A 13,392-nucleotide genomic window follows, 5' to 3' on the forward strand; every position below is an offset into this window, starting at 1 on the left:
CATTTTTGCAAGATAAATGTTTTTTTTTTAAATGCTCGTTGTCAGGTCGGCCGCCGCATGACCACGGGTTACTTAAGGTCAACTAGTAGGTATTACTAACACAGTTCAAAACTTTCTTTCGTCATAACGTAGCGTTTTTTTGGCAATAAATTTAGGAATCAACACTCAAGGCATGTATAAATTAGGTTAAACGGTGTTGTTGAACAGTAAGGACAGCGTGCTATTGAAAACGGTGTCAATAGGTCAAACAGTCGTTGCACCCTGAGAGGTTACTACAGGTCAATGGTTTTGCGAAACAAAGTTAAATGAAAAACGAATTATTATGTGTACACTTGTAGCAAATTGCTTTTTAATTTAAAGTGTCTGTAACACAACTGTTACAGTTTTCTAGAAAAAAATGTGTTTAAAACCCGACCTTGGACGACAATATCTGGGTCAAAGCAAGAGATTAAATTGAAATATTTGTTTCGTTCTTTTTTAATGTTTTTGTAATTAAATGACAATAATAGTGCAAAAAGAATACGAACAAAAAATGTTTATTGTTGGGTTAATGCTTTCTAAAAATTTGTCCTTAAAAATCTAAAAGTCACCGCAACATTTGTTAACCGTAAATCCGCACAAACACGCGTGTGGGGACCCATTAGTTTTTGTTTACAAAAACAATCATATGTGTGGATCAAATGATGTGTATAGTAAATTGGTAAATATCGTATAGAATATAGAATATATAAAATGGAAGTATATCAGAAAGCCACCCTTCTAGTTTCTGTTTTATATGACATCATGCAATCTTTCCAAATATAGTTGGCTATAGGGGAGGCCAAATCTCAAATCGCACGGCAAATTTTATGATTTTTAAATGTTATCGATTTTTCCACTTTAAAAATGTAATCAGCAGTTCATTTTCAGACTGGCAACCAGGACCGAGGAACCCATAAAACCCGCAAAACGAAAATGATATTGAAACGCAACTATTCTGTTGTTGTGCGTATCACCACTGTTTGCCTGGTAGAAAAACTTGTGTTTACATGTCAAATGCGAAGCGTACGACTTCGCGTGACGTCATACATGGTTAGGTTAATTCGGCGGAATGTATTTGGCATAACTGCCGATTATTAGGTTTCGGTCGCACCCAAATTAAGCCGATTCGATGCATCTCTAGTTGTAAGTACCTTTATGAGACTTCCTAATTTTTGTTGTGGTGAAGTACACCAAAACTGTGTCGAAAAATTGAAATTCGTTTTGTAATCTTTATTGTACTGTTTTAATTGGCACCAGTGTCGTAAACGATTAAAAAAGTTACAAATCTATAGACCAGTGGTTCTCAAACATTTTTTTATATTTTTTTCAAAACGGTCCCTTTGCCATTATTTTGAGGGCTCGCGGTCCTTAAGTTTGAGTGTTTTTTTTACAAAAACGAAAGTTGATTGCAGGATTTTTGCTAGTTATGCAGAATTGCCCATACTTATGATCTAAAGACAGCTTGTGACATCACAGAAAAGACAAAAAAAACATACAATTGTGCGCGAACAATTGCATTTTTTGTTAGTTGCATGCAATAAAAAGTATTGTTTAGCAATGGAGACAGTCGATTCTCATCTCTACTTGATTTATACTTATTTAGTGGCACAAACAGACGTCAAATAAGATTATAGAATTACTTCAACCGCTTCGCGGTCCCCCCAAAATTGCCTCACGGACCCCTGAAGGACCGTGGACCCCAGTTTGAGAACCGCTGCTAAAGACAAACCAAGAAAAATATCTTTGTAGATGCACAGGTCAGGGGAGGAAATATGCAAACTTAAAGTTCATCATGATTTTTGTTTTCAGTTTTTATAATTAGGCTCTACCAGCAGTGTTAAAGTTTGATTTTGGCATGTTAACGAATTCAGATAAATGCATTTAGAGGTCACAAAGCTTTGCAGCTCAAATGTTTTGAAACTTGATGAATATTCCGTGTTTGCTTTGCAAAGTAACTCTTGGATTGATAATCGGTCTAGGAGTTTCCTCATCTACATACAGGCGATATCTTCTTAGTGTTTGAGCAAGTGTTATCTTCATTTCATTCAGGGCAAAGTTTTGCCCAATGCAATTCCTGTGATTATTAAAAAAAAGCGTTAATTGTTGACTAATCGAAAAAAATACTGAAAGGTTACCTTGGTCCGGCTGAAAAAGGCAAATATGCATGTGGTGATCGTTTGTTGATGTTTTCTGGCGTAAACCTCTCTGGATTAAAATCCTGTTATTTGAAAAAATATCTAATGTTATATTCCTATACAGTTAATTTAATTCAAACATGATTATGTATCTGACTTTAAAGTTTGTAACCAATGTCAATAAAATGCCTTAAGCGAGTAAAGTCATCACTTAAAATACTGACATGTGGATTTTCCCAAATAAGTTCGTTTCTATGCAGGGTGAAAATTTGTAATGCAACAGCACTGCCTTTAGGGATCACTGTTTCATATGTTTTGTTTAGATTGCTACGTAAAGTCAAGTCTTCCTCCAACTTTCTTGAAATTCCAAATACTGGAGGATAAAGCCTCATACTTTCTTTGATAAACATCGTCAAGTATCGCAGATGCGCAAGGTTTGTCCTACAACAATATATTTATAGCTTTAACAAAGTAAGCGCTAAGTGTTTGCAACCAAAGGTTTTATGTCGTAAAGGTGCTTTTGTTTTGTTACTTGAAATTAAATTTAAAAAAAAAACAAATTTGAATTCAACTTAACTTACAGTTCAATTTCTCCATTTTGTGTGACTTTGACAGTCATTGCCTCCTGACGACATTTCTCTTGAAACTCCGGATACTTGGCAAGGTTATACAAAGCCCAAGATAAACCTTTTCAAAATGTAAATGATTTTTTACCATGTCTAGTTGAAAGCAAAAGTAAACCTCGGTTAATCCGGATCTTCGCCTGATTCGAACAAAACTTTGACTAGTATTGATTTGTAATGTGGTAAGGCTTTAACCGGTCGACATCGGTTAATCTGGATATCCGCCTTATCCGGACAAATGTTTAAGGTCCATACGGGTCCTGATTAACCGAGGTTTAGATCGTTTTTGACAGTTTCATTTTCGCAAAAGGCCTTTAATATAGTTTTAATTAACCCACTAATCAACATCAGAATAAATTCGGGAATAGTCTTGCGCACCAATGTAAACCACATTGTAGCCTATATTATTTTACCACTAGCTGTTGTGTCATGTCCTTCGAATAAAAACGTGTCAACCTCATCTCTGATCTCCTCGTCCGTTAATCCTTTTCCATCTTCATCCTTTAAAAACGCACAACTTTTCAAAACTTTTAACTGTTGTTATGAAAACTCGAGCAGCCAGCTAGCAAAGATGTAAACTTCGAGCACTAACTTTTGTACGTAAAAGAATATCCAGAAAATCCAGTTGCAACTTTCTTCCAGTTTCTTCTTCTCTTCTATTAACGTACGTTTGATGTTTTTCCAGAAACATTTTGCGCTCTGAGATAATCTGTGACACATAAACAATATTAAAAAGAGAAAGTGTTTTAGCTAAACGGCATCTTAAACCTGTTCTGCGTGTCTGTGGACTATGTCAGCAGATTTTTGAAACTCTTTTCCCTCCTTTGAAATACGAAACAAGAAGTTTGGAATCAAGCGCGGTGTAAATGCCCGTTGCATAATTATGTGAGTCATGCTGTGTACAGCTTTGATATATGGATGCCCCCTGAAGACGTATACCTTAAGTTTACATGCAATTCACCCAAGGGTTTAAGAAGTAAAAATTTTCTATATCTGTAAGAAGTGAAGGTAATACTCAATGTGCGTTAAAATGTTTTAGCATAACTTTAACTTTACGCAGGTGAAACCATAAGGCAGTGCTATATTTTACACATTTTTATGACTTCTTTTAAAGAATGCAACATAACACGATTTCCCAATTTGTGCACACGGATCTTTCGGGTTAAAAACAAGTGCTATAGCAAAAAGGGTTGTTGCTACCTCATGCACTGGCAATTCGTGTCAGAAGACATTGCACATTGCAGCATTGTATCCAAAGTCATTAAACCAACATCTTCTGATATTTCAAATGCTTTTCCATTTAAGTTTTCCCACTTGTCTAACATCACTTTAGAGGTCTTGTGTATAACCTTGGCGTATCTACATCATAAATTCGGTTAATAGTGGTAATTACGGATAAAAAAAAACATTATTAAGTTTGTGGCGTTAAAAAAACATTATTAAAAAGTTTCGGCAGGTTCGGTTTTGCAAAAAAAACTGCAACAACATTACAGTGAGCTTAAACTAACCCTTTGAGGATGTTAAAATGGAAGGCTGGTGTAAGCAGATGTCTATTTCGATGCCATTTCTTTCCTTTGCTCGTCAGCAAACCGTCACCGATCCAGGGTCTCATAAATTCGTAACCGTATTGACTTTTGGGAGCTTAAAGATAAGGCAAGAGGCTATAAGTAAGCAGTACCTCGACTTTTTTAATGAGCTTTAGGTAACGATTGATTAACACATAAGTACATTTTCAGTTTGAAAAAAGTTTACTTCCGTTGGACAGTTAACTTTGTTATAGCATGTGAATGATCTACTTCTGACCTCCGCTTGCCAGCAATGATATAGCAGTATCAGGATGGTGACATTGAAGCATCGAAATAAATGGTGCAAACCATTGGTTGAAAACAGTTGGATGAGTTAACGGCCTTTTTGTTGTTTTCATGAACCCCTCCTCGTCAGGCTTGTACTTTAGGCAAAAAGCAGAATTCGTTATTCAACACAGTGCAATTTTAAGCAAAATGAAACGTTTATCTCGCAACTCAATTTGTTAGCCTCAAACAAAATCACTGTTTATTTGAAGACAAATAGGACAAATTTAGAAATACCTCGATGACGTGTCCATAAAACCAATGTCTTGGCGCTGGCCCAACAGCATTATCTAGTTGTTTAGCGAGACGGTATTGGTAGTAAGCAGGTGTTAGGACTTTTATGAGTAAATAGCAGAAAACAAGAAATACAACCACATCCAATATCAGAGAGGATGATACAATACCACTAAACTGCAGCACAGTTGTCATCTTTGTTGTCAGTTAAAGTTCTTGGAAAAAGATCAAGCACTTTGAACAGCTGCTGTCAGGTTTTTGGTGTTAAAATAAAGTTACGATAAGTCAAACACAACACTGAAAACAATATGCAAGGTGGGTAAACCATAAAGGAAAATCAATATAACCTAATAACATCGGCCTATAAAGAATTAACGACCAAAATGCCTTAAATTAAATCTGGCATAAACGCTCAGACCAAACGCGTTTTAGGGTGAACACATATAAACTGCATGGTGTTAACATATGTTTTGGTCGTGCACGTACTTGCTACAGGTTATCACATGATGTTTACTTATACGCTTGTTAATCAGCGACAGATAGAATGCCTGCTATTCTATGACATTACAAAGTTTAGTTTTTCGCGTTCTTATGGACATAGTTTTGCAATAGTAAGTTCTTACGTTTATATGGACATGACATTGCAAAAGTTTGCCCAGAACACTAATCTAAACGTTTGCTCATTGTAACTGGGTGTAACTCGTTTTACTAGTCACGTAGGCAAACTACACAAAACTACTTTGGAAGTCAGTTTTCGTTACTTCGCAAATAACAAGTAAGACTTTCTTTACACGGACTTTGCACCGTGATAATGGCGACGATTTTTTTCCAAACACGTAACTTTGAAGTAACTTATACATTGCAGTTTCCTTTGTAAAATCTTGCCTATATTGGCAGGGTTGCCTATATATATGAAATAAAACGGTTCCTGGAAGGATATTGTACGGTTGAACGATAAACTTGTGGTCGCCGACAGCGGTATTGCCGGCTTCAAAGTTAAAATGAGCAGTTTTTCGAAAAATACACATACCAGCATAACAATGTTCAATCGACAAAGCTGAGCCCAGTTTGATCAAGGTTTTGAAAATATAACGCTGTTTTATTAAACTTTTACTGCTTTCTGGTTGGCGGCATTTTTGCTTTGTTTGTACTAGTCTAGTTTAGTGTATCCTGTCTGCGATTTCATCCGGGAAAAGTACAATAGGTGCTGAGTTTGCGGCTACATTGGGATGAAAAGTCGCATTTTCAATGTAAATAAAGGGAGATAAGAGCAGTGAGCATTTGCAGGCAAACGGAAACCATATGATGGAATGTTAGGGTTAACTGTTGAGTTGCAATAGGTTTGCACAGATGGTAAAGAACAGACAAAACAGAAGTTTGAGAAAACTTGGCAGTACAGAAAATTTAATATAGTTGACTGAATAAACTGGACAAGGCGCAATAGCATTTGCTAGATTCGGTTAAAAACAACTAGCAGCTGTTACATCAATCTTTGCACCGAACCCAAACTTCACCCAGTTCACTCAGCAGTACTTAGTATGCTACATGCATTTATCCCTTCAAAACATAATCAGAAACCTTTAAAATACCATAACACGAATTTCACTCTAAAAAGCAAGCAACACCAGCGAAGTAAACGTGCGTTTGTACCTGACGATTATGAAGTTTTGTTTGCGTTTCTTGGACTTGTGTTTGCCAGGTAATTACTCTATAACTGTTTGACATAAAAACGGTACGTGTGCTAGTTCGTTTGTCACATAAAGGGTTAGGGTCAGAAATAAGTAAGTCATTCAAAAGTAACGCATTCTCACTTCTCAACACTTCTCACTTCTTTTGTAGCACACAGTTTATGTCAATATGGCAGTTACTACTGAATTGTTAGGCATATTAACTTCAAGCGGATTTGTGACGTCATGGATGGCTCTGGATTTCATTGGGCTCTTTGCACTTGTCTACGCTTCTTGGAATATAGTGAAGCCAACCATTGAAATGTACCAACTTACGAAATATATGGACGACATTGCTGGCAAAACGTCAAAACATTGGTTGTATGGTCATTCCAAACAGGTGGGAAATATATTTGGGTAAACAACAGGAATTTTTGGGTTGGTTTGTGCTTGTACAACCATCCCCTAATTGTAAGTTTTTGAGTAAGTTTTAGATAGTGCAACCAAATCTTTTAAAATACCGTACGTCTTAACCCAGTGGTTCTCAAACTTTTTTGACCGCGACCCAAATCTGAGCTTTATGAACATCTAGCGACCCAAGCCTCAAACAACAAAAATGTATTTTTTATTTTTGTATGAATAGTTATCATCCTTAAACGCTAACTGTTACTTTCCAAGTTCAGTTTCGTATGATTAACCTCCTATCATTCCCCGTGCTAACGTGTTACAATCGCCGTGTGCGTAATAGAAAGTTAGAAGGCTATTGTCTGTATGTTATAATGATTGGTTCATTTTGCTGTATAGCGTTGTCGAGTGAGGCTGTATTTGGCTACGGTGCTATCAAAACTCTCAGAAAACCACTTACTTATGCTGCAATACTACAAGGTTACTGAGATAAAGCCACATAAAATGCCTATGATACAATAATTCAGTCACGACTGAGAATTTAACATACTTGAAAATTGAAATGTAAAAAATTCGTTTGGGCAGAATTGAATCACCACAGCGCGACCCATTTTGTGACCCTGCGCGACCCATGTTTGGGTCGCGACCCATACTTTGAGAACCACTGTCTTAACCCCTAAAAAAATTCAAAAGTGCCTGTACCTGTTTGTCATTAAGAGTGTCGTTAATTTTAAAGAACTGTTCAATACTTTCCACGCACGTTGGCCATGTTTCCATTTCAGCATTAAATTATCCATCACTACCATCCTCGTCGCCAGTGTAATGTATCAACGTAAAACAAATCAACGTAAACCACCTCAAATCAACGTAAACCACATAACAAGCTCACTTCGTGCAAATCCTTGTAATGACCTTTTGGACAAAACACGCGCTGATAAAGATGTCGTTTTAGCGAGCACACGTGGTGAAACAAGACATGCATGAATAAACATAAACATATAACAGTTTGCATACCGTTTGCGAATGTGTAGTTTCCACCCACTGAAGAAGGACTTCTTAAAGCGGCACAAAGACCTTCATCTCATCCGACAATGTTTAATCACTGGTTAGCGCCGTTAATGACTTCGTTAAATCTGTATCATTCCGACACTGCGATTTCCCTGTTATCAAGTGGAGGTAAATAAATAAGAAACAAACATATGTTGGATAAAAAGCCTAATCTGACAGTTTGACATTTAATTTCTATTTTAGCACCAAAAAATGAACTAGTCTATAGATATCTGCGTTGTTGGATCGGCGACGGTTTGCTGACAAGTAAAGGAAAGAAATGGCAACGAAATAGGCATCTACTCACACCAGCCTTCCACTTTAACATCCTAAAAGGGTTGGTTTTTACGTTTGCCATGAAGTATATCAGTGGTTCTCAACCTTTTGTGGACCGTTGCCCCCTAAAAGTAATTTTTTGGCTTTGTGGTCCCCTTCATGTAACCCTGGAAGACTTGTGGTCCCCTTAAAAACTTAAAATGGCAAACTCGTGTCGGAATTTGGTACTAATTTTGGCTTTAAACAGGTCGAATACAGTAAATAAGAATCCGAAATCGTGAAAAATTAAGAAATAAATTTATTCGCCACACACACTTAATTATAGGCGTTAAAAAAGAAAATGGTATTAAGTGGTTGTTTCTGGTGAACATAGACCTGTGGCCCCCTTGGGGGGCATGGGCCTTGGTTGAGAACCACTGAAGTATATCATTTCTTGAGCAGAATCAATCAAGTTTCTCTAAACATTTGTATATAAAAATCGTCAGTAACAATAACAACAACAAACTACTTTTCTTAAACGTGCACATATATTCCAGATACGCCCAGATCGCAAACCAATGTGCAAAAACAATGCTTGACAAATGGGAAAAACTTGAAGGAAGGTCGATCGACATCACTGATGACGTCAGTCTTATGACCTTGGACACTATGTTAAGATGTGCAATGTCATCAGTAACAGATTGTCAACATGTCAGGTGGTAATTTACACTGTACCTTTTTTACTCTGATTTAATTCCACATTTCATCAGTATTTATAAGCAGAAACTGGCGGGTTCCCATACATGCTAAGTTGTAAATTATGCAAATTCTGAGATGACCATCATTGAGTTTGAAGTTATAAGTTGAAACAAGGAAATCAATTTTCCTCTAAAATAACCATCATATGTAAGGTACAAACTATCAAAAGTTCATCAAATTCGAACATTGTTTAAAATATTCACCCATTTTAGGGGTCATTGGGGTAAATGGTGGGGCGACAGTGCAAACAATCGACAACTCAAAATGATGTATTCTATAAAGTTTTCGAAATTTTTCCAAGTACGACATTTTTTGAAAGGTTAACCCATATTAGCGGACTGGCGGGATAAATAGTGCCGCTACAGAGTAAATCACATCAATTGACACCTATAAAAGGCAACTTCAGCAGACTGCCCGAATTTCAGGCAAAGTGAACATTGTTTAAAAAAATACCTATTTCATGGGGCTAGTGAGGTAAATAGTGGGGCTAACGATTCAAATAAAACAAATGAGACATCTGTATAACGATATGTATCACCTATAAAAGGTTCATTTAAATCCACCTAAGATTTTCTGCTTAATGTACATGGACAAACTTCAGGGGGAAGGGGACCCATAATGATTATAACTTTTTGTTTGCTGGCAACAGAAACGGTCATCCCTATATCAAAGCGGTAAAGGAACTTGCACAGATAATTATGAAACGGACCACAACCCCTTATCTGTTTCCCGACTTTATTTTTTGGAGAACTGCGTTGGGCAAGCAATGCAAACAAGCAATGCATGTTGTCCACACACATGCTGAACAGGTACATTACCATATTTCAGATATACTCTACACGTTGTAAAGATATGATATGTGCAGTGAAAAAAGTTTAACTAGAATCCAATCTTGGTTGACTAAAAATAACTTATAAATTTAGGCGATAAAAAAAACAATGCCCAATTTTTGATAAAACTGAAAAGCATTTTTTACTTGTGCTGTTCAAAAATTAGAATCGCAACAAAAGCTCCGCTTTTTTATATAATGCAAACAAATCGAAATTTGAAATAATAGATAGCACTTCGTGCAAACACAAAATAAAAAAGGTTTACATTGTAACATGTAATTACGTTACAGATTATCGCTGAGCGACGAAACATTTTGCAACAGGAAAAATTAGCAAAGGAACTTCCTGAACAATCGGATGGCAATTCTTTTTTCCAAAACAACAAAAAAATGCTCGACTTCCTAGACATACTAATCCAGACCCGTGTAAGAAACTTATTGAGGAAATGTACAGCTTATCTTATTTTCCTGATATTATTTACCATTTTCATCTTTAGGATGAAGAAGGCAAAGGATTAACAGACCGTGAAATACGAGATGAAGTTGATACTTTTCTATTTGAAGGACACGATACTACATCAAGCGGTAAAACTACAAATTTGTTTACCGGGGCGTCGTAAATACACGAACAAAATTATGAATTTATGCGCAGGAATCTCTTGGGCTCTTTACAATCTCGCTAAACATCCTGAAATTCAGGAAAAATGTAGAAAAGAAGTTAACTCAATACTCGGAACACAGCAAAACATTAAATGGTATGCTTTTCGTGATTTGAAATAGTTTTCCAAAAACCCTCAAAAATCAAAGCAGTATTCGACACTAAAGATAATAAGATTTGTGTTTCCTTCATCCTAAGTAAAAGAAAGCTTAAGCGTGGTTGTTATGTTATCGCTATGCACAAACTAGAAAATATCTGCAAAAAGAATAAGCTGAAAAAGTTTTTATTTGCAGGAACGAGTTGTCCAAGTTTAGTTATTTAACCATGGTTATAAAAGAGAGCATGAGGTTGTATCCTCCTGTTTTTTCAATTGGAAGAAAACTCGATAAACCGATGTCACTCCGAAGCAAGCTAAACAAATACGCAGAGAGTGTTGTTCCCAAAGGAAGCAGAGCATCTGTTCACATATTTGCCCTTCATCGCAACGAACTAATTTGGGACAAACCAGAGGTAGGAATTAAACTTTTATTTTTTCTTATCATGTTTGTGTTTTTATTGCTTTTATTAAGAACGTTACACTTATTTATTGAGCTTTCACATAAACGTATTAAACCCTCATATAGTGGTGTTTTATAGAACAATTTAATCAGAAAATTTTAACTTGTGTTGGCCCTATAACGTTTTCTACTGCCGTCGTCTCGTCGTATTTAACATGTTACAATTAGAGATGTACCGAAAATTCGGTTTGCCGAACTTATTCGGCCGAAATGGCTGTTTCCAAGGATTTGGTTTCGGCCGAATCGCAACGAATTATTTAAAGCGTTAGACTTGTCTTTTTAGCCGAGAAAGGTACCACGCAATCTTTCCAATTACACCATAACCAAAACCGTAGCAATTTTTTTTTAACACTTCATCGTTTTTCCCACCCGTAGACAAAAAAATCAGTAGCCTAATTCATTGGCAGATTGGTAACTATACTTGGGGCAATGTTAAACCGCCTACAACTGAAATAAGAACGAAACACAAATATGCACTAAATGCCATGTAGATAAAATTATGTTTTCATGTCAAACGCCTAGCGTACGCCTTCGCGTGACGTCATAAATGATTCGGTTAATCGGTTTTAGCCGAACCAAACTTTAGTCGATTTGGTACATCACTAGTTATAATGACTCACAATGACTGGTTTTGCGACTGACGTAAACCGGAAAGTTTTTCCAAACAAATAATATCAAACTTTTACTCATTCAAAATGTCGTTTAATTTATAGGAGTTCAACCCGGAAAGATTTACGCAGGAGAATATTGCCAAACGACCACCACATGCTTATCTTCCATTTTCAGCTGGTTCTAGGTACAGTTATACAGGTTTCTGTATTTGAAAGCCTGTCATCAAGCTTGTGATTTAACTGATTAATTGACCAACACTCAGGAATCGACTTACTTCAAAATGGAACACATTAATCAACAAATAATCGCATGAAATGGTCTCAACTTATACTTTTGAAAACAACCGTTGGTGTCATTTTTGTGTCTTAAACTAGCATTTGGAGCCTTATAAAATGTATTCGAGTGCATCTAAATTTTAAATATGCAGGACCGCTTGGATCACTTGGATCGCTTGGTTAATTTAACTGGTGCACCTTTAAATTGCTTGGCCCACCTTTATATAGCGCCTGACGCGCCCCAACATTACTAAGACAAGTAATATAAAGTTACACCCAGAGATGAAGGTGGAACAAGTGATTTTGTATATTTTGGATTCATCGAATGTATTCTGCACCTAATTTAACAAAAAAACTGGCAGCACGAAATAACGCACTACTGAAAATTCTAAGCACAAATTTATTTCTAAACTTGTATCCCTATGAAATCCTAGGAACTGCATTGGACAAAACTTCGCCATGAATGAAATGAAGATAGCACTATCACAAACTCTTCAACGTTTTCGCCTGTACTTGGACGATGAAACACCAACACCAGTTATGGAGCCACGTTTAATTTTGCAAAGCAAAGACGGAATATTTATCAAATTACAATCTTTGTAAAATAGCCCAAGCTCTTTAAAATAATGATAAAATTATTATAATTATGAGAACAAAATGCAGAAGATAAATAATTATTCTTACGTTTGCACAAAAACAAAGTAACTATTCTATCCTTTTTAATTGTCTCCACAGTTCCGATATGCAAGCCTGGTAAAAACTATTTGATGACAAGATAAATATGAATTGAAGAAAATTGCAATTGTGAAATCGTGTTGCGACGTAATTTTCTATTACTTCGATGTATCTTTGAATTTTTTGTAATGACAAGTTGTTTAAATAGATATTTTTTCACACTTGTATCCAATATGCATTTTCGTTTTTCTATCCTTTGACAACGAATTCCTTTCAACTACTTCCTTTTTTTCTTCTTTTCTCTTTGTATGTATGAGCTAATTAATCACACATGGCTATGATTGTCACCATAAAAATATGTAAAACGGATGTTTTGTTGATATCTTTCAAAGTGTGTGAATTGTAAAGGCAATACGACATACTTTACGCAAAAGTCGTAACACCTATGTAACTTATTGCGCGTATTTTTTACGCTAAAGCCCAAAGTCAATAAAACAGACATGCAAGCAAGATCAAACAATATTGCGGATGATTCGAAAATAGCAGAGGCGAAGTGGTCCACAACATTTAAACACCATTAAACACAAACCGTACAGGAAACGACATTGCAAATGGTGTTTTGAAAATCAAGTAGGGACGCAACACATAAAAGAAAACCAGTATTTGTTATTAAACAAACAAAAAGAAAGGCTTTAACATGCACATTTCATCTGTTACCACAGATTTTGGGGTAACGGTCTTTACTTTAACTTTGATTTAACTTCAAGCGGGTTTGTGACGTCATCGATGG

At 36.1% G+C, this 13,392-nt stretch overlaps 2 protein-coding genes across 2 annotated transcripts; one reads left to right on the forward strand and one right to left on the reverse strand.

Annotated features, from left to right (window-relative positions):
- Positions 1-1,211: 1,211 nt before the first annotated feature.
- Positions 1,212-5,153, reverse strand: LOC145220550 (cytochrome P450 4F4-like). Its single transcript, XM_080087767.1, has 11 exons — positions 4,867-5,153; positions 4,583-4,727; positions 4,288-4,420; positions 3,980-4,138; positions 3,548-3,704; positions 3,372-3,488; positions 3,193-3,280; positions 2,738-2,843; positions 2,381-2,597; positions 2,157-2,239; positions 1,212-2,095 (listed from the first exon to the last, which is right to left on the reverse strand). The coding sequence occupies exons 1-11, from the start codon at positions 5,056-5,058 to the stop codon at positions 1,927-1,929; spliced, it is 1,566 nt and encodes a 521-aa protein (XP_079943893.1). The 5' UTR covers positions 5,059-5,153; the 3' UTR covers positions 1,212-1,926.
- A 1,553-nt stretch (positions 5,154-6,706) lies between these two features.
- LOC145220549 (cytochrome P450 4B1-like) lies at positions 6,707-12,971 on the forward strand. The gene is made up of 11 exons (XM_080087766.1): positions 6,707-6,930; positions 7,967-8,111; positions 8,187-8,319; positions 8,795-8,953; positions 9,646-9,805; positions 10,117-10,251; positions 10,323-10,410; positions 10,478-10,580; positions 10,777-10,993; positions 11,754-11,836; positions 12,362-12,971. The coding sequence occupies exons 1-11, from the start codon at positions 6,721-6,723 to the stop codon at positions 12,528-12,530; spliced, it is 1,602 nt and encodes a 533-aa protein (XP_079943892.1). The 5' UTR covers positions 6,707-6,720; the 3' UTR covers positions 12,531-12,971.
- Positions 12,972-13,392: the final 421 nt, after the last annotated feature.

This window comes from Phallusia mammillata, chromosome 3 (genome assembly GCF_965637545.1).
Source record: "Phallusia mammillata chromosome 3, kaPhaMamm4.hap1.1, whole genome shotgun sequence".
Taxonomy (NCBI): Eukaryota; Metazoa; Chordata; class Ascidiacea; order Phlebobranchia; family Ascidiidae; genus Phallusia; species Phallusia mammillata.